Source organism: Poecilia reticulata, chromosome 8 (assembly GCF_904066995.2).
Source record: "Poecilia reticulata chromosome 8, P_reticulata-male-v2, whole genome shotgun sequence".
NCBI lineage: Eukaryota > Metazoa > Chordata > Actinopteri > Cyprinodontiformes > Poeciliidae > Poecilia > Poecilia reticulata.
The window spans coordinates 23,299,822-23,321,423 of record NC_088837.1 but is presented as its reverse complement, the minus strand read 5'-3'; the positions used below and the strand labels follow the sequence as shown (position 1 = coordinate 23,321,423).

Below are 21,602 nucleotides of genomic sequence, written 5' to 3'. Positions count from 1 at the left end.
AATGCGTATTTTCCAAGCTAAATATTTACATTGAGAACTAAAAATTAGATTTAGAAGTTATATATTGGCAGATTAAATAAATTTGTAAATGTATAAACAACATGGTGAAAAAATATTAACTTAAAAAATGACCACCACATTTTTTCCTTTGTCAGGCTAACTAAACCAAATTACTGCTGTTAATTTTTTACTGTGTAACTTTAGAAACGCTACCCCATAATATCCAGGGCTCACAGTTGATTGGAATAATTTGATATTAAATTTTATTTTTTTTTATGGCTCTTTTCCCACAGTTAGGACACACGAAACTGGGAACGCACTTATAACGCATTCAGTCATTTTCTCTGTTTTTTAAAATTATCATTATTATTATTTTAAAACAAGCACAGACACGTTTTTAAAAGCTAAAAAATAAAGAAGCGCTTGCTTTGCTTGTAGCTTTAAGCTAGCCTAGCAATCCCGCTTCGTGTGGAATTTCTCCGGTCAAAGTTGAACTATGACGTCATTTCCCGCGCCGTTCCAGAACTGTAGTCTGACTGTAGTTTTAGCAACGGCAGCAGCGGAGGAAGTGAAAAAAACCGTTCAGCCACACTTCCAAATATTTAGCATTAAAAGCTATTTTATTCGGCTGGACACTTTTCATTTCGAAGTGGGGGATAGTTTACAGCGCACGTCATTTCCGGTAAGCTTCATTGCGTCGAACTCGCGCATTACATATGTTCCGGGCGAACGTTGGCAACTGGGTAAAATTTAAAGACCCTCAATACGAAGCGAAGCGTAGTAGAAGAGGCAGCTTTTAACCCGGATAACTTTAAGTTAGAATAAGTCTATACATTTATTTTAAATATATAATATTTCACTCACGCTGAAAGGTTTGAAGGACTCATGAACGCCTCACGTTCCCAGTTTAATGTGGAGTTGTGCTTGTTTGTGCGAGATGTTCTGATTACACTTTGGATCTGATGACAACATAAATAAAACAAACCAAAGCAAAAATTAAACCAAAATCTATGAAAATTAGATTAACTAGGGCTGGGCGATAAATTGGTCTTATTGCGTTTTAAGGGTTTAATTTGTGGAAAATCAGTTTTTTTTCACCAATTCGCTCCATTAGCGGCCATCTTGTTACGCGTATTTTAAAGCAATTTATTTGGACTTTGAATTCAAGTCAGCTTTACAAATGGAGCATTAGAGCTAGGCAGTAATTTTTGAAACGTTCATGCAAACTATTTTGAAGAAAACTAAAAAGTTTAAAAAATAAATAAATTTATGTTTTTTTATCGGTCAAATTCCATCTTTTTTCTGCTAATAATATGCCTATTAAACATTCTCGTAGGTTGGCCCTGATTTTCTGACAGTTCACAAAAGGTATGATTGAAACAAAAGCCACTTTTTGAAAATATTTTATTTATAATTTATTATTTTTTAGGAAGGGAAGTGAGAAAAGAAACTGATTAAAATCTAAAATTAATTTTAAATTTATTTTGAAGCCGTATCGCCCAGCTCTAGTCAAAACCTGTTCAGAATCCAGAGCAAAAAATAATCATAATTATCAGTTACTTTATGTCTTAAGATATTTAGTTTAAAAGTCACGACAAATGAAAAGCAGCCACTGACAAATAAGTGATGAGCATGATGATGTACTTCAAATTAAAGGTTACTTTTATTCATCTTTAGCTTTGAGTGAACTAAAAACAAGAAGAGAGAGAGAGAAAAAATAAAAATAAAAACCATTCTGGTGTCAGTTATCTACAAAAACAAGCGTCTATCACATCCATGATCGTGATCTCACATGATTGGTTCTGAAAATGGAAGAAGAAAAATAAATCTAGTGAATTCACCTTATATCCACCTGTGATATCCACCCCTTTCCCTCCCAGCCAATGTACAAAAGCTCATGTTTAGCATTAAACAGTGCCAGACCTCAACTTAAACAGCCAAAGCTCTCTTCTTCATGGCCCCCATCCACTCTGCCCTGCAGCCAGGTATGATTTACATGATAAACAAGCAAAAAAACAACAACTCTTCTTTACATAAAAAACAGGAAAACAGGAACATGAAAGGGGGGGAAAGTACATGGTGAATACAGCAACTTTCTCTGGATCATTCGCTCACATATCCACACAAATACAACACAAAAAGCAAAATAAACGTTCAAAAAGTGTTTCATTCAGAGAGAAAAACCCGACTGAACCCTGGATGTCTTTGTTGCTGTTCAGTGCCGATGAAGGGGACAAGTTTGGGAGGTAGAGAGGAAGGAAGAAATGATAAAAAAAGATGTTGGAACGACGAAGGGTGATGAATCGTAGGAAGAGGAAGTCAGCGCGTGTTATTTCTTGGCCTTGCCGGCCTTGGCTGCGTTCCGTGGAGGAGTGACAGGTCTTCCCAGTCCCACACCTCCTCCGCTGCCGCTGCCGTAAGGATACAATTTCTTATCTGCTGGCTTCAAAATCTACAAAACAGAAAAAAAATAAATCTGTAATTAAACCGGCAGAGACAGCACAGTGAAGGACTTCTAAATGTTTTCTTAATCATTTTCCAGATCCACATTTACAGAGTTCGTTTAAAAAACTTCAACACTCCCTTAAGTGTTCAGTTATTTATATTAAATCTGTCAGATTATAACAAACTCCTACAAAAAAATTTGACACATCCACTTCAAACTTCTTTCATTAGTGAGCTTCTGCTGATACAAACTTTGCCTTTTCTACGTAAAACACACAAAACATGCACATGTTTACAAGATATGGAGAGGAAAGCCATTTAATAAATTAGAGAATTATTGAAAACAGATTAATAACACAAAGATGGATGTCTTAAAGCCTTTATTTTGCTATGTACAATGATTTTCCACTTACAGCTAATAACATGACATTTAAAATGAGAATATTACATTTCCACTTGTTATGTCTCGCTTTCGCACTGCTCTATCAAACCAAATTCTTCAAGCAATCTATTCCCCTTCTCGCCTGTGGGGGCGCTGCACCAAGAATCACAGAAGGAAATGACGCAAAAACCTCTGAATAAGACGCTGAGCGCAACTTCCTTCCGCATGAAACGTAAACAAAAAAATGGTGTAGCGTCAGATTTAAGCGGTTGAAGAATTTCTGTTTTTGGTAAAATACCACGAGACATTTCTCCTGCTAGGGCTAGACATTTATTTTGGTTTTATTTACCCAGAATGCCCTGCGCTGTAGTCCACTTCCTGCATAATTAAACTCTGATGCAGATTAAAAAAGCCCACCTACAAACCTCAGTCTCGGTTCGGTTCAAATGAACTCTGGTGCGGTTTGAATGCCAACCAGGACCAGAGTCCGCTCCAAAAGCAGGAAGTGGACTATAGCGCAAGGCATTCTGGGTAATTACAACCAAAACAAACATGAGAGTCCGCTAGTGGGAGAAACAGCTGGTGATTTTCCACCAAAAACAAAAGATAAATTCTACAACTAAAATCTGATGTTACTCCATTTTTGTTTACATTTCATAAAGAAGGAAGTTGAACTCAGTGTCTTCTTCAGAGGTTTCTGTGTCTTTTCTTTCAGTGGTTCTTAGCAATAGCGCCCCCACAGGAGAGGAGGGGAACAGATTTCTCAAAGGCACGCACATTGTGAAAGCTAACTGCAGCAGCTGAAAATGTAGCAAATGTTGCAACTTTGGTCCCCAATCAAACCGATTCTACTGGACCATCAGGTGTGAAAACTCTAAACCAGGGGTCCCCAAACTACGGCCCGCGGGCCGGATCCGGCCCGCCTCCACATTTGGTCCGGCCCCCTGAACAATACCTGAGAATATTCAGATTTTTGTTTTTCATTTACCGTATTTTCCAGACTATAAGCCGTTTATATGTGGATTTTTCTTCAACCACCAGGGGGCTCTTTAGCAGGAAGTGAATCATTGGAACACTCCCTTACTCCCTTACTTGCGCACCAACATTGAGCCCACAAGCAGCAAAATGAGTAAGAAACAGATCAGATGTCTTTGGAAAGTTTCTTTGCGAAGGGGAAAAGGCCCAGAGAAGAGACAGGAGAATGGATTTATCCCGGACCGGTAGGTGAGTCCCACGTTACAAGCCGCTCTGCGTAACATGCGGCGACCGACTGCTAATGAGGCAGTGAAGCTTCAAGCTGCTTCGTCACGTAGAGACCAAGCAGGCTGTGGATATAAGCAACACTTCGGGTGTCATCGTCTCTCATCACTCCCAGATGGGACCGTCTCGTTGCAGAGGAACAAGCTCAGGGCTCCGTTAGTCAGTATTGTGAGTTAAAATTTTCACGAAAGTAAAATGTTCGTTTTTGTGGCGCTTCGTTATTTTGAAGGGATATATAAACGTTACCATAGCGACCAGAGTCAGAGTGTTTGGGCTGCGGTGGAGAGGAGAGGAGTAGAGCTTTTGAGTCTCAAGTCTGGTTTAGACGGAAAGATTCAAGAATGTCAGCCGATTCTCCAAACCTCTGTGACCACAGAGCTGATAAAGTACAACAGCTTCGATCGGTTCGTGTGTCCAAGGCAGGAGCAACACGAACCGATTCCAGTCACGAACATCCCGATTCCAGAGGATAATCCAGTATACACCTAACATAGCGGGAATTTAGAATAACCAAACACGGATGACGATGTAGAAGTGTAGTGTGGAGTCATTTTAAGAGATAAAAGATGTAACAACAAGAAAAGGCGGTGGATAAAAGACGACGGGAGCAGCCATTCGACTTGCTGCACTATGATTTGGAGGTGAATATGTTTTTTCATATTTAACATTTTTAACTGAATAAACATAATAATGACCTTTAGATTTAATAATAAACATTTCCACATATCATCTCCGATATCCACCAGACTCTCAGTTGCGCGATGTGTCAGCTGTTTGGGATTCCCTTCTGTTCTGACGTCACTGCGCTTTTTGATTGACTACCGTCACATTCAGCTGGTTGTATTCTCGTTCCAAGTCAGGGAAAAACCCCACAGGCTGCGATAAAAGGACCAAGACAACCCAAATAGGGCATATTATTCAGTATTTAGTGGGAACACCAACATGCAGAAGCCTCATCTGACTATTCATCTCCCCTTCCCCTTTCCCCCCGGGCCGCAACAAAATTTCCAAGTCTTGACCAGTCCGCGGTAATAAAAAGGTGGACCACTGATTTAGCACATGCTAATAGCAACACGAAGGATCAGCACTTTTACTGTTACAGTTACCGTTTGGAAATTTCCGTAATCAGTTCAGTTAAATCTAATCTTGGCAACTTTTTTCTTTTTCAAGCCTAATAAATGTGATATTCAATTGACCTGTTATGACTCAAATTTTGGGTGTCCGCCCCCCGCTGCTGCAGTTGCATCATTGTGGAAAACCGGCAGAGATATCTGAGGCTTAGATATATGTTTACTGATTAAAAAACAAAAAAGCAACTTTGGGGTTGTGGCTTATGGTCCAGTGCGGCTCATAGTTCGGAAAATACGGACTATAATCCTTGGATTTATTCTGTGAAGAACCCAAAGAGGGTTATTTGATTGTGCTTTCTGGAAAACAATATATATTTACATTTAGGCACTCCTGCAATTGTCACACTTTTTCTGTTACAAACTGACTCCGGCCCACCACCAGAGAAGGAAAACGTTATGTGGCCCTCACAGGAAAAAGTTTGGGGACCACTGCTCTAAACATTCAGCATTGTATTGATCAACATTTCTCCTGGCTTTCTAAAGGTCTGAATAGATAAACTCAAACATGATGAAAGACCTTCAGAGAACAAGCGGAATAAGTGATGCAGAACACGTTAAGCTAAAGTAAATCCGTCTGCTTGGGAGAAAATGTTAAAGATATGATCACGAATTAGACTTCCTGCTTTACCTGGAAGGAGCACATGAGCGTCTCATCCACACTCATCATGGCACCAGCGTTGTCAAACTCTCCACAGTAGTTGGGAGCTGAGAAAAGAGTGACGAGTTGCCTCTTTGCGAAAAACTCATAACCGTCTTCAACCACCTGAGACGAGAGAAAACCAGAGTTAAAACGAGGCGAACATAAAAAGTCAGAAGTTGCATCAGGAAGACGGGAAGTTTTAGAAAATTACTGCTGATCATAAACTAGTAAGAACCTTTTAATCCTGTTAGCGCTTCCATGAGTAGAAACATGCAGGAACACGAGAGGCTTCAGTGTCACCACGTCTACAACCACATCTTAATTACGCCTCCCTTACACCATCAAATTCAAATATTACACACAAGCCTTCACCATCCATCACTCCGAGGAGGAAAGCCTTGGGAACACCACGTTCCTGATCAGGGCTCCTTTATTTAAAACTTAATATTTCTGGATTTTAGAGAGTTTTTTAGATATTTCTACATCATTTGGGTTTGGGTATGTAACATATGAAAACTAGAGATTGTAAGAAAGTTGCAGGAACAAATATCCATCTCATGAAACCAATAATAGACAATTTGAACATTAACTCTGATCTGATACACATAAAATTTTACAAAGTATTTTTGGTCTTGTTTCTAATGCAAATTTAAATAAGATCAAATTAACTTACAAGTAACTTTTCAGCAAGAAATAGGAGCTTGTTTTAAGTAAATAATTTCTTAATATTGATGGAAAAACCTTTAGTTCCACTGAGATAATTTTACTTATAACAAGATGTTTTTCCCACGTTTGGAAAAGGTAAAAGGTAAGAATCTACATTCTCTATGAAATACACAAACTAATTACAAACATCGGAAGCTAAGCACCTTAAAGGTAACATACGATACTTTGTTGAACAAGTTTAAGGCTTTTTGTCATTTTAAATCCAAATAAGCTGCTGCTTGCCACGCCCCCAACTCAGTGTTTACACTGGCATGTGGAAATGGCTGCAAACAGCAGCGATTATAAAACGGTACATCTTCAATAAGACGTACCGCAGGAGACTCCGGCAGGTACAATAATGCAACAAATGGTGTCTGGATGGTAAGCCAGCAATAAAACACCCGTCTTTTCCAGCCAGTACTTAAAATCTCCAGTTTTCATGATGTTTTCTCTGCTTCTGGTAGAAAATATTTAAGGATGTCAATGAAGCCCACAGAACAACAACAAACTGCAATCAGCTTTACAAAACTCAAAACTGACCCAAAATTTAGATTGGGATATATTCCAGAAATCCTGGTGCATTTGATCTATTCTGTGTTTAAACAGACTAACATAGCGGTTCTCAACGTGAGCGGTACCGCCCCCCAGGGGGCGTTCAGAGGACTGCAGGGGGCGCTGGCGGACATTTTTACAAAAGGGGGGCGCTGGGACGTCTTTGGGGGGTGTTTGGTCGAAGGTAAACTTTACACCTTAAATCCACAACAATACCAGTTTAGACTTTGAGCAACTTGGTAAAACTGTATTGTGTAACATTATATCATGCTTGGCTGCAGCTGTATCGATGGCAGCTCTTCTTCTATTCAGTGTTTGTAGCTTCATGGCTCCGCTCCGCTCCGCATCAGTTCAGCGTTACACCGGCTGATGACGCTGCTGTGATTCACTTTGTCTGGTATTTATGTAGGCTACATATGTTTTGGCAGTTCTGTGATCATGTCAAAGCAGCAATTTATATTAAAAAGTGTTTTATTTCCGTTTGAAAACTGCCCGCTTCCATGGAAGGACAACAGAAAATCGCTCTTATAAACATGTAATTACTAAAATCACGATACCCTCACTTTGTATCCCTCTGAAAAATGAACCCATTTAAATAAAGAAATCCCTCCATGGGTGATTCCACGATAGAGAGCGATCATTTTATAGCGTTAACATGGTGCTGTAAGTGGTCCGACGTGAAACGGGTTTGAGGGAACAACGGTACCACAGCACTTTTATATTTCAATAATCAGGATACTGAAATTGTTTCCGTTGTTTTAAAAGGTTTATGTCAATCTGCCTTTTCCCCATCGATACGCTTCCCGACCGCCCTGCACCTTAGGGGGTAAAAAAAAAAAAAAAAAAAAAAAACGCGCGCACATTGCGCAAAATTATGAAACATGAGAAGCGGGCAAAACGGAGCGACGAACTAGATGTGAATTATGGCATAAAAACAGAGAATCTGACGCTGAATAGTGAAAAATCAACACATGATGTGAAACGCATGACGATTAGGAAGGTAATGAGTGAAAATTACTGATGATCAATAAACTATCATATAAATGTAGCAACAGGAAAGAAACTAAAGTGAACATAGCAATAAACCGACAGAGGATAATATTAATCAAATGAAACTAAATGGAAATGAATGAAGAACAAAATGCAAGAATAAACTAAGAAACTAAAGTAAATACGGAGGAATAAACTGGTATGGCAAGACCTTTAGAGCGATAATTAATACAGAGGACTGTATGGCAAGAATAAACAGACACTATTTCCAGATAAAAGGTAAAATATCCATCCATCCATCCATCCATCCATCCATCCATTTTCTTCCGCTTATCCGGGGTCGGGTCGTGGGGGCAGCAGCTTCAGAAGGGAGGCCCAGACTTCCCTCTCCCCAGCCACTTCTTCCAGCTCCTCCGGGGGAATCCCAAGGTGTTCCCAGGCCAGCCGAGAGACGTAATCCCTCCAGCGTGTCCTGGGTCTTCCCCGAGGCCTCCTCCCGGTGGGACGTGCCCGGAACACCTCACCAGGGAGGCGTCCAGGAGGCATCCTTACCAGATGCCCGAGCCACCTCAACTGGCTCCTCTCGACGTGGAGGAGCAGCGGCTCTACTCTGAGTCCCTCCTGGATGACCGAGCTTAGGTAAGGTAAAATAATATTGTTGAATTGTCATGGGCAGGAGCGCAACTACACATTATTCAGGTGGATGCGAAAACATAAATCGACGCCCCCCACGAAGGAGCGTAGAAACATACGCTCGCCTCCCCCCAGCCCCCCCTTCTCCAGACGCCGATACGTTTAGGGCAAAACTCGCTACATTTACCCCGTTATGTGCGCGAGGTGAAGGAGCGTAAGGCGCGCTGAAGTGTACGGGAAAACATAATCGGTGCGCCGATTCAAAACATCTACAATAATGATAGTAATATTAATAATAAAATAATAGTCAGTGCAAAGTAGCCTACACATTTTTTGGTGGGGGGCGGTGAGGGACCTGGATTAGGGCTAGGGGGGCGCTGGCCCGAAAAAGGTTGAGAAACACTGGACTAACAGAAGAGCACATTATAATAAAACATTTAAAATCTACCTGATGTGCCCTGCATATTAGGTCCATGTCATGTTTGTGCAAAAATTTGGCCACCACATCCGCCCCGAAGGTGAAGGAGACGCCGCGGTCGTTCTCGCCCCAGCCCAGCACGTCTTTGTCCGGGTCGGCCCACAGCAGGTCACACAGCAGGCCCTGGTCCGGAACGTCTGTGGGCCGCATGACTCTGCGGATCTGCTCCATCGACTGCAGGTCCGGAGACAAACCTGGAGGAGAAACGGGAAACGGTTTCACTCTTTTCCATCTTTCCTTCTTTTTTACGAGAAGCAGGAGAACCAGGCCTACCTCCATGACAGCAGAATATTTTCTCATCTACAATAGCAGCCACAGGTAAACAGTTGAAGCAGTCTGTGAAGGTTTTCCACAGCTTGATGTTATACCGTCGCTTACCTGGAAGCAAAGGAAGCATAAACATTCAGCAGCTCCTTTACATCTCAACGCCACTGAAGTCACCAACTGGTACTCACACTCATCATAAAAGCCGTAGATTCGGTTAATGGAGGCGCACTCGTGGTTTCCGCGCAGTAGGAAAAAGTTCTCGGGGTATTTGATCTTATAGGCTAGAAGCAGACAGATGGTCTCCAGCGACTGCTTCCCTCTGTCCACGTAGTCGCCCAGAAACAGGTAGTTGCTCTCTGGAGGGAAGCCTCCGTATTCAAAGAGTCGGAGCAGGTCGTAGTACTGACCATGGACATCGCCTGCAGGGGGCAGCAGAGGCACACAGACGTCAGTCAGCCTGCAGCATTTACAGCTCAATCAACATTATTTTAACACTTTTTCTTGTTTATTACGAGTTGTTTTCCATTTAATTTGATTTTGCAACCCAAGAGTGTTCAAAAATTCAGGAATAAATTAGGACAAAATAGGAGGGAAAACAATATCTGGTCTCAACTGTTAATCTTTTAATCAAACGGTAGATTTCAATCTATTACCAAACTGTGCAGTTTGAAAATCAAAAGCTTTCAAGGATTTTATGCAGAAATCAAAACACTTTCCAAACTTGGAAAACCTTGAAATGAAATTCAAGCATTTTCAAGAATTTCCCTGTTTAATTACTGTATGTATATAGCAAGTGTTTTCAAACAGATACTGACCTGGAGCCTGTTTTTAGTCACTGGAAATAAACAAAATACTTTTTAATTGTTCTTCAAATCGAGCCCAAAATAAAAATAAAACTGGATACCTTTCATTTAACAAAGAAAAACCAGTTTAATTTTTTTTAGATAAATTCTTTTAAAATACTTGTTTAATTAAAGTAGTTCACGCTTTGTTTATTGCTAAGTAGGTTAAGAAAAAAAAAGAACATTTTAGTGATTTAAGTGTCTTAAAATGAGCTTTTTTTGCTGCTGATAAAACTAAAACTCACCACATATTTTTAAAGGAGCCTCTAATTCGAGCAGGATTGGTTGACTCAGGAAGATTTCCCTGGATTTGAGGCAAAGGCCACGGATCTCGTTCTCCGTCAGCTGGACGTTCTTCCCCGGCCGGGAGCCCTTCACTGCGACAAGATAATAAAAATAAGACCATTTATGGAGGAAGCATCAGGACAAGCGCGTACAGTGAGCCTCAGAGGAGGCCAAACAAAGATTGACATTCAGCATTAAAATGTGATGCTTGGATTGCGCAGCAGACCACCAGACTGGACAGCTAACACCTCCCACCAGCCAAATGCTGTCAAATTCTGTTAGCAGTTCAGACTTGCAGCCGTTTCCACAGGTACTCGCTTCTTTTTCCCTCTTTACACATATTCTGGAAACGAGAAGACTTTGGCAAAGACAAAACCCTGATATGTGGAAAACGTCTCTTAAAAGCAGGTCGCTCTGCTAAAGCCGAACATGTGAAACCACTTCCTCTTCAGTCTGACGTTTCCGACTTTATTAGAAGCTTTTCTGTGTGATTGCATGAAGCAGCGTTGGCTTGGATGTAAGAAACTTAAATCCCATTTATCTCCCAGTGAGCGCACATTCTGTCCTCGCCTCGTTCGCTCGCGTTATCTCAGGAATTCAGCAGGTTTATCGAGTATCTGCTTATCATGCGTTTTCACACGTACCACACACACCGCAGAGGGACAACACACCGCCATGATGGACACAGAAACTATCACTTCCCAGGATTTTAACCACTTCTCATCCAAACACGTTTCAGCTGCGTCACAGGAAAACCAGGCGTGTAAAATGTTCGCGCCCTGAAGCTGCAGCGGTTCGGAGCCGGGTCAGTTTGTATCAATGGCCGAATCAATAACGGTGCGATCAATATGCAGCTGTGAACTAAAGGAGAGCCCAACAAACACAAACAGATAAAAAAAAAAAACAACAAAAAAGTCCAGATCCAGACTCTTTAGACTGGAAATTCATGTTAAACCAGTAAGTCTGTCAACAAACCATTTAACTACCTGCTGAATCAAATGATTTCCATCATTTCTTCTCTTTTCTCTCTAGTTACTTGGTCCAGACTAGCCAATTTTTAAAAACAATTTTGACTTCCTGATTTATTTATCCTTGTCGTTTCTGCTTTGTGTATGTTTAAAATGTTTTCCAGTTCCCGTGTTAAATGTTCATTTTAATGTTAAAGTTTATTGATGTTTGAGAATCTGTTATTGTCTTTATTACAATTATATTAATTGAAAATGGTCTCAAAACAACAATCTGATTATTTATCGCAATAACTTCAGGGACGATTCATCATCGTCCAGCTACATTTATTTTGCCCAATAAAAGATTTTGTTTTTTCTCCTGGTAAAAATGAAATGAACTGACACACAAGATGAAAATAAAACATCTGCAAATGTTTTATAGGGATGTAAAAAAAAAAAGAAGTTCTAAATGATTAAAATGTCTTTTAGAGATTATAAGAGGAGTTAGTAGCATTGGCCCATTTGTCTGTATCATTTTATCCATCAACAACTCAAGTTTTATCTTTAAAAATCAAACAGTAAAACTGAAACCAAAACGCCTTTTAAGTTTTGTTACATTTTAAGGCAACATATTTTACAACAGATCTTTATTGAGTCGTATTTTTGTTCTCAATTATTCTGATAATTAATCGGCAAATTCTGCAGATTTTTCATTTACATACATGAGCTGCAATCTTACAAACACATTAAAAGTTTTAAACAAACAACTGATTCAATTAAACATTTTATTGCCTAAAGTGCAAAAACAGCATTTCTTTAGAATATGCGTTTTTACTTAAGTGTAAAATGTTTAGATTGTTCGTAAAGTTTTGGTTTGATTACAGCTCTGAGCGTGATAAACTCTCATTTAATCACTTTTTTGAGTCTGTTTACTCCAGTTAGTTGACAATTATTTTAATAACAATAATGATTCATCGGTTCAATCATTGTCAAATGTTTTAGGCTAAACGTTTCTTACTTTTGTGAGTTGCGAAGGTAAAAAAATTTTCAAATATTCAGCACTAAGCAGCATTAAAATCCAAAATACAGTAACAGCTACAGATCTGGAACCATTTGCTGGAAATCTGTTGCTTCCTGTTTATTTCTGCAACAAAGCAACTGATATTCTGTTTTATGGTCAATTAAAAAACATAATAAAGGTAAAAGTTTACAAAAAACAGGCATTTATGGCACACAGGATATATTTAACCTAAAGCAGATAACACATAAACCTCAGAAATGCAATGTTGTGTATGCCAGTCACAATAAATTTAACCTGAAGTTATTGCAATAAACAATAATATTGCTGTTTTAAGACTATTTTTCAAATAATACAATGGCATAACAATGCAAGAAAACCTGGTAGTTCAATAAACTCTAAATTTTAATCAACATTTAGCACTGGAGCTGGAAGACATTTCAAATATCAAAAATAAATTAAAAATTCAACAAATAAAATGAATGAAGTCTCTAAACAAAATTGTCCTCAACAAAAACGGTTGAGACGAGAATGAAGATTTTTTTTATCATCCAGCTTTAGTAAAAAATGAAAATAAATCAAGCAAATGGAAACTGAATTTGTTTTAATTTATCATTAAAACAAACTCATTTGTCTTCATGCAACAGGAATAATTGTTGTAGTTTTATTACAATTAGAAATATTTCTTCTTAGTGGCAACATGTAAGACGATTTTATATTTTCTACATCTTGTAGAAACATCTCAACAGAAAGTCAACACTTGTATCAATAGATGAACCAAATAAAGGAAATAAATTAGGTTAAAATTAGTAAATGCATCAGTAAAAATATGAGAAATATTAAAGCAGAGTGTTAAAACGTGAAGCTGCATTTATAACAGAGCAGGAATCACCAAGTGGAGGCAGAAGGACGGCGAAGTGACGGAAAAGGCAGGGAAAAGTGGATATAAATACCAGCCTGCTGCTTGTTGCTTTAAAGCGGGATTACCGCAGGCTAAGCCCTGACAGAGCTTACTCCAAAGTTAGCCTCCGAGTCAGTGGGCGACAGCGAGGGGTTCACAAAAGGCTTTAACACTCTCTGAAAACAAAACGCTGCTGCAGTGCAACAGGAAAGCCGCGGTCAGTAACCGGGCCACAAACCGCCGCGGCGCTCCGTCAGTTTGCTTCACTTCAGATCGGAGCAGCTAATCCGATTGTTTCTGCCAATTATCCAAACAAGTTTAATTGGTTTGGTTCAGCAAACAGGAAGCTGATGGAAAGAAAACATCCATCAATGCTACAATTCAGCAGCAGCTGCAGCAGGCGCGTCGTTCCTTCATTATCTGGTAGTTTGGATCGATATCGCCGAGGAGTTTGACCCAGCAATAAAAGCAGAAGCACCAACGGGGGTAAAAAGAAAAAAAAGAACCAAGTGTTGCATAACAGGATATAAATACTGCCACTATCAGGCCTGTTTGTTTTCTCCTGTGCTTGGCAGACAACCTTATCACAGTCCAAGTACAACAATCCATGGACAAACACTCCAGCATGTCCTGCAGTCAAAGTCAAACTCCCAGCAGGCGATTTCAGAACCGAACGATCAGCAGCTCAGACCGGGCAGCGCCTTCATTAGAAGGTAAACAAACAGAACCGCGTTTCATTACAGAGTCTGGGAGAACGCAGAACGTCACCATCCGACCCCAGAACAACAAATAAACCCATAGAATGAGCACAAAAACATCAAAATATGAGCTTTTACATGATATTAGGGTGAAAATCTGGAGCTATAATCAGACCTGTCAGGATAACAAATGTTACTGGGTGATAAACTGTTCCAGAAGTTATTAAGATAAACAATAGTGTTGATTTGAGACCATTTCCAACTACGACATTGGTAATAATGGCATAATAATGCAAGAACACACTGCCAAAGATGATTGAACTTTAAATACTAACGAACATTTAACTCTGGAACTGGAATATATTTTAAATATCCAAAATAAATAAATAAAACAAAAGAAACAACAAATAAACAACAAAACTGTCCTTTAGAAAAAGGATTAGATTTGACCAAACTGAAGACTTTTCTCATCCAGTTTCTGGTAGAAAGAGAAAAATAATAAATCATAAAAGTGTAAATTATTGGGCTTGTTTTACAAAAACATTTAAAAAATTAGTTTTTAAGATGATATTAATGTGAAAACTCGAATCTCTAATGTTCTCTAAAAACAAAGTTTCACCAACTCAAATTCAAGACCTTTTTAAGATCATCATGAACAAAACATAAGGCCTATATCAAGACAAAAATGTTTTAAATGAAACCAAACAATGATAAATGTAAACTTAAGACGGCAAAAAGCTAGCTAGCTAGCTAGGTTATATTAGCATCTAGTTAGCGGTAGCCTCAACCTCCTGGGTGTGTCTGTGCAACTCAAATTTTTCTGACAGAAACGTCACGAAGAATGAAAAGCAGAATATCCACGATTAAATAGTCCAGAAAACCCGATATTAAAGACCTACAATTAATAAATTTAAGGCTAATTCACATTTTTAAAACTAATTCAAGACATTTTAAGGCCTTAATTTAAGATTTTTTTTAACAATGAGAGGAAACCGTAACCATAAAATCTGGATGTGTAAATGCATGTCTGAGTGATTAAATTGACATTTTCAATTAACTAAAAGGAGATTAAGAACCCTTGAGCCTGAATTTATAGTCAGAATAAAACAATTTTATACTCTACTGTCCTCAAATCATGTATAAGTATAAAACTAACTTACATTTATTCTTCTAAATGTATTTTTGAGTTAGCAGAATAAATAACTTGCAGCGTCTCTCCATAGTACGAAATTAGCTGCCTGTTTTGCCCAGATATTAAAATTTTCCAGTAAATTTATCAAAAGAAACACATTTCCTCCCCCCCAAAAAAATCCACATTTATAAAACAAAAAACAGAAACTTTGATATAAATAAATGTGTTTTAAATGCAGAGAAGGCCATCATACTGACAGATCAGGTATTTCCCATTAGTTCTGACTTTAATTATTTAAAATTGTTGTTTTTAACTCAAGTATTTCTCTCTGCTGATGTTTCCAGATTTAACGTTTCTTACTGCCTAAAAAAGCAGCAGAACGTTAAACCAGTTTAGGTCCAGATAAAATATTTCTGACTGATATTTGTGTTACATATATAAAAGGGACTTGACTCACCAAAACAACCACTTTCCTGTGGAAGAGCAAAACCAAACTATTTTTATACCAACACCTTTTTCTGAAAAAGCTAAGAACATAAATAAAAATAAAAAAGGCACAAAGTGTGAATCTTTTCTTTACCAAACTTAAATTACTTCTATGGCTGCCGCCAGTTATTTCATACCACAAATCTTTGAATTTTAGATTATTTATTGAAAAAGTGATTTGATTTAGATTAAAAAAAATAAAAGGTCATTTTCTACATTCCACAACAGAAACGTATTTGTAGAAATCTACAAATTGCTACTTACAGCATGATAAAAAAACAACTAAATAAAACTGAGCACTTATTATTAAACATTTATAAACAAAATCATACGTATTCAGGTGTGAAATATTACTGGACTTAACTAAACATACATTAAAAATGAGTCCTGTGTCTGAGTGTAAAATGAAACCTTGGATTTCTAGTTTTTTCTACTCAGACATTCAAATTATCTACACCAGTAAATATGATTAAATAGGACGTAGGGAAATTTATTTTGGCTTTTGTATAAAGTTTGCATTTTAAAAACCAGGAGGCTGCAGCTTCAAATGTCGAACAAAAGGAAACAGAAATCAGCAATAAATGGATTAAATTAATGTTTTTCCTTCGTGGCTTTCAAGTGGTTCTTTTCTCTCAGGTGTCATTTGTTAAAAGTAAAATAAAGTAATAATATCATACGCAGCGTCCCGATCTTTGTTAAACTTAAAGTAAATACTTTTGGAGACTTGAGCCTTTGTAAAGGTCGTGCTCATTAGAGAGGAATCAGAACTTCTGCTGTTTGTTTTAGGAGAACGGCGCAAACAGAACCAGCCAATGAGCTCAGGTTCTGACCCAATTAAAGGGACACACACACACACACACACTCTCTAATGGGGAAGAAAACGGTTGTAACTTTTGTAAGGAATAATAAGCAAATTTTTAATTTTTCAGTTCACAAAAACTCTAAATTAAGTTTTTTAGTTAATTAAAAAGCACATATTTAGTTTTATAACAGAAATGCGTCATTTCGTCCTCCAGTTTAGTCAATGAAGCTGTAAGGAAGAAAACTAGTGACAACGTTCCAGGGAAAAGGTAGACCAGAAAACGTCACTGCTAAAGGAGCATCAAAGCATGTTAATAGAAATTGAGTGGAAGGAGAAACAGACGAGCCCTGGTCTCAGTCAAACCTCTCTAAGGGAGAACAGGAGAGCACTGAACCCAAAACTTAGGGAATTGGTGCCATAAATTGGTGCACCCCTATTTTAGACCCATAAGCAACAACAGTAACATCCCACTGAGAAGTTCCGACCCGACAGAGTCTGGATGATTCTGCCAACAAGACCAACCAGCTATTAGATCAACCTGAGCCACTGCTAACCCTCCTTATTATGAAATGTAGTTTTCATTTTTTAATAAGACTCAAATTGAGATTTATTGGCTTTATATGAGCCTTTTGCAATAAGAAATTAATCAATTAACCACATGATCAATTAAAATGAGCTCAATAATTGCAATTCTGATGATTAATATATTTTTAAGGGTAACTTAGTTTTATAATCCATTTTATTTTTGGTTCTGGATGCGTGTGGTTTTTATTTCTGCCTCATTTACTTTTTTTTAATGTTCAAACTGTCTTCCAGTGCCTTATGCTCTTTACAAAATGAACTTCATTTATCTTTGAGGTGATGAACCTGCAGCAAAATGCTATAATCAATATATTACTTTAAATGGTCTCAAATTTGTTACCAAAACAAATTTTACTGGAAAAAATTGTCCTAGAAGTTATTGCGATAAATGATAACAAGTGGCATAATAATGCCAGAACTCATTCTCAAAGATCCAAAAACTTTAAATTCTGACGAACATTTAATACTAGAAGTGAAAGATATTTTAAATATCCAAAAATAAAACAACAAAATGACCCGTTAAAAAAGGCTAATTGAGACCAAATCACCAGACTTAAAACTTTTATCATCTAGTTTATGTAGAAAGAGAGAAAAGGGAAAAATGATGGAAATAATTGAGCTTGTTTTAATTTATCACGTGATTAACTGATTTAGTGCTCAAGATAACAATATTATCATTTATCACGGTAATTTATAGGACAATTTCTCATCCACCAAACTTTTTATCGTGTGTACACAGAAATAAAAGAATCTGAATTACTTTGAAAGAACAATTTCCCTGAACTAGGTTCCCTGAACAATGCAGCATAACAATGGGTTACCGAGTTACTTTTAGAAAACTTAAATCTCTCCACACAAAAGAAAAAAACACTAAACAAAAACATTCAGAGTTGATTCTGAAAAGGACAAAGTGCTGAAAGAGTTAGTCAGCTGTTTCCTTTCAAACTCTCCTTAAGAGCAGACGTACATCATGTTTATGCTCTGCTGGCTCCCAGTTATGAGGTGTAAACAAACACTAGAAAACACACCTGCAGTCGCTGCGAGCCGACGGTGATTCTGCTGTTTTCTCACTGATAGCAGTGAGATGTTAGGCTGTTTCCTTGTTCTGTATCCGCTCACGCATGCAGCTTTTTGTTTCCCATCTTGCATATGAAACGATAAATCACTTAAGCCGATAAGTCTGGTGAAGTATTAAGCATTGGGAAAAGTCTGAAAATCGCAGTAATTAGCAGCCGATTTATGGTCTACAAGCACTATGGAGGTGTTTTACTGTACTGGTTTGACTCCAACTCTAAATGTAAAGCCTGAGTCCAAAGATTAACAGAGTGGGGGAAAAAAAACCCCGTTTATTCCTAAAAGCATAAAATTGACGTGTGGGGCAGGTTTACGTAATACATGGAAATTAGTGATCATGCTTTCTGAAGCCGTGACACGTTTGTGCAGAATATTTTTTACCACTTCCTGAATCAGGGGAAGTTTAAGGTTGAACTCTTCCAGGCGCTAGATCAGCACAAGTTTTGTTTCTACAAATATAAACACCAAATCCAGCAGTAAAACATCACAGAATCAGCTAGAGATCACAATCTGACAGGTCAAATAATGATTCCTCTTTCTATTCAGAAAACTTAAGCCAACAGCGTGGACTTCTGATACACTTGTTTAGGCTAAATATAAGAAAAACAACACAAATATAAGTGATATCTAGGCCTGTCAAGATCACAAATTTTGCTGGATGATAAATTTAACCTTTAAATTTTGCAATAAATGACATTATTGTTATTTTCAGACTTTTTTCAAGTAGTATGTTGCAATTTCACCCTACCAAAAAAACAATAAACTTTAGTTTTGTAAAGAACACTTAACACTGGAACTGGAAGATACTTTAAATATCCAAAATACAAGAACATACAAAAGCAATACATAAAACGAAAATAAAAACCACAAACAACCAAAACCATAAATAAAAAGCGTAATGACATCTCTTCAAAGAATATCATTTTGATTTATCATGCAATTAATTGATTAATTGTGACGAGCATCTTTAGAAGCACAAATCTGCTGCTTGTGAACCTGGAACTGAACTTTTTTCTTTCACTCAACTCCCATTTATGCATTTTTAGCAATATTCTTTAACTTAGGGCTTCCAGTACTTGTAAGCAATAAAAATAAACATTTAAATAGCTCTCTATGTGAATGCGTAAAGCTATTTACACCAGGAGCAGCAAGTTAAAGATGTGAGGAAAAAGTGATGTTAGGAGTTAATACAGTGATTTTTATTAATTTTGTTTATAGTATTTACGTAAAAATAAATCCATATTATTTACGCGTCAAGTTAAGATTTTGCTTTCTAAAAGACCTTATATAATCTGCAGATGAAACTAGTTTAGCAGAATAGATTCATAAAAGAAAAAAATACGTGACGTATCCACAATACGTCACTGTAACGTCACGCATTTCTTTTAATTTGACAACCGAAATACATCTCCAATGAAAACAGAGTGAGAACAGGCTGTGATAAAAAGGGAACTCTCTGTACAAACAGAAATAAATCTATGAAACGCAGCTGATTCACTTTCAACCTTTGATCTGGCAAAATCCGACCCCTGCCAATAAGAGCAGCGCCGGTCTAATGTAGGCTACTTCACCGCACACAGCACCGATCTCCCGGGTAAAGGTCTAAAAACATTTTACCACAGCATCATCGAAAGAAAATAAAGCTTCACACTGGTTTGGATTCCCCTTACCTTCCAAAAGACGTTGAATTATAGAGTCGATGTTTAATTTGTCCGGCTCCGCCATTTTCTGAATTTTCTGACGTTATCGGGAAGTGAGACCTCGGTTTTATGCGTCGCACCTCTTTAAAATTCAAAACAGAGAACAAGAGAAAATGGACCAAGTGTTATTAATTTGCTTTACAGATGTAGTCGGTCGCATTCAGAAGCAAACGACACCGACAAAACCGAGCAACAGGAGCATAATCAATGAGCTAATCCGAGCTAAAGCTGCTACCCAAGTAGCATAAGCTACACTTTTTTTAGTAGCATCCGCACAAGTGTACCGCGGCTGCTAAGCGCTGTAATAACACATTAAGATAACAAAATGTTCCCGAACCTTTTCTCTAGAGCGGCAACTGCCCTCCGGGTACGGAAAACGATGAGTTATTTATTAACAAGGTTAAATCTTGGCCCCGTTTTCTCCTGCTTTGTCCAGGTCGCTCCACTCTTCGCCCCCAGGAACTTTAAAAGAGGGCCGTTTCAGCCGAGCGTCTACGGCGACATACGAGGCTGAATCAAACCCAACTTTTCCCAGCCTTCTCAGGCTCTGATTGGTCACGCAACCCAATTCCTTTGCATCTGATTGGCTATTTGCTATGTCTGTCTTAAAAAATAAACTCCGCCCACAGCAGTTTTTAACGGCTGCAAGGGTGAGCTTACGAAAAGCTTTAAACGTCTCCATCTAGTGGTTAAATTGATAGTTGCAGATCTTCATAATTTATTAAAAACACACCTGATAGCTTTTCAAGACTTTATTTACCCAACAATTTTATTTTATTTTAAACTGTCTGAAAGTCTATAATGTGTATGTTTTTAAAGTTGTTTAAAACATGAATAAAAGCTGGACTGACTGAATTCTTTCGCCATATTTGTCAGAAAAAACAACATATATTCATTAATGCATGCTAATAAAAAATGGACAGAAATTGGTCTGGTGTAATTTTCTTTTGTTAAATGTAACATTTTCACAAGGTATAAATAGGACTTGAGCACATTGTCGTCTGTGTAATTAATCCATATATTGTACTTCAATTAGCCAGCTAGCAAGATTATCATTTATTGATTGGTAATTCATTTTGAATTCTTCAATCTCAAAGTGGTCAATTCAATTTAGAAAGAAACCAAATGCAATTTGCATTAGACAATGCTTAATTTATAAAAATGGAACATATCTGAGTTTAATGCTTTAATTATCCTCTGAAGAAATTAGATTTTCTCTTAAAAAATAAGAATAACACCTGTGTAAAGTAAAATAGTATTTAAAAACAACATGACTTATGCATTTAATATATAAATTAAAACAAAACATAATCATGCACACTTCATCTATTAGTATAACCGCTCACAAAGATATTTAAAGCTTTACAATCTGTTACTACAGATAAACTGATCTCATTAGTAAAAAACCCACATTTTGACATTTCTTCTACTTTATATAGCAGCTCTTTGCTGCTTAGTCTTCTCTAACATTTCTCAACGTTGACGCATCCAGAGAGAGGAATATTAGGACATTCGTTTTGCCTAATCTCAGCAGATCAGCCGTCTCCAACTCCTCAAGAGCAACTGTCCTGCAACTTTTGTTCCAGCACGTCTGAACCAGATTAGCAGGTCTGTGCAACTCAGACTCTCAAGCTTGTGGTTGTATTACGGCTT

General features: G+C 37.8%; 1 protein-coding gene across 1 annotated transcript; it reads right to left on the bottom strand.

Moving 5' to 3' along the window:
* Positions 1-1,644: 1,644 nt before the first annotated feature.
* Positions 1,645-20,462, bottom strand: ppp1caa (protein phosphatase 1, catalytic subunit, alpha isozyme a). The gene is made up of 8 exons (XM_008416384.3): positions 20,287-20,462; positions 19,920-20,031; positions 10,570-10,701; positions 9,671-9,901; positions 9,489-9,593; positions 9,186-9,409; positions 5,846-5,980; positions 1,645-2,452 (listed from the first exon to the last, which is right to left on the bottom strand). The coding sequence occupies exons 2-8, from the start codon at positions 19,972-19,974 to the stop codon at positions 2,330-2,332; spliced, it is 1,005 nt and encodes a 334-aa protein (XP_008414606.1). The 5' UTR covers positions 19,975-20,031; positions 20,287-20,462; the 3' UTR covers positions 1,645-2,329.
* Positions 20,463-21,602: the final 1,140 nt, after the last annotated feature.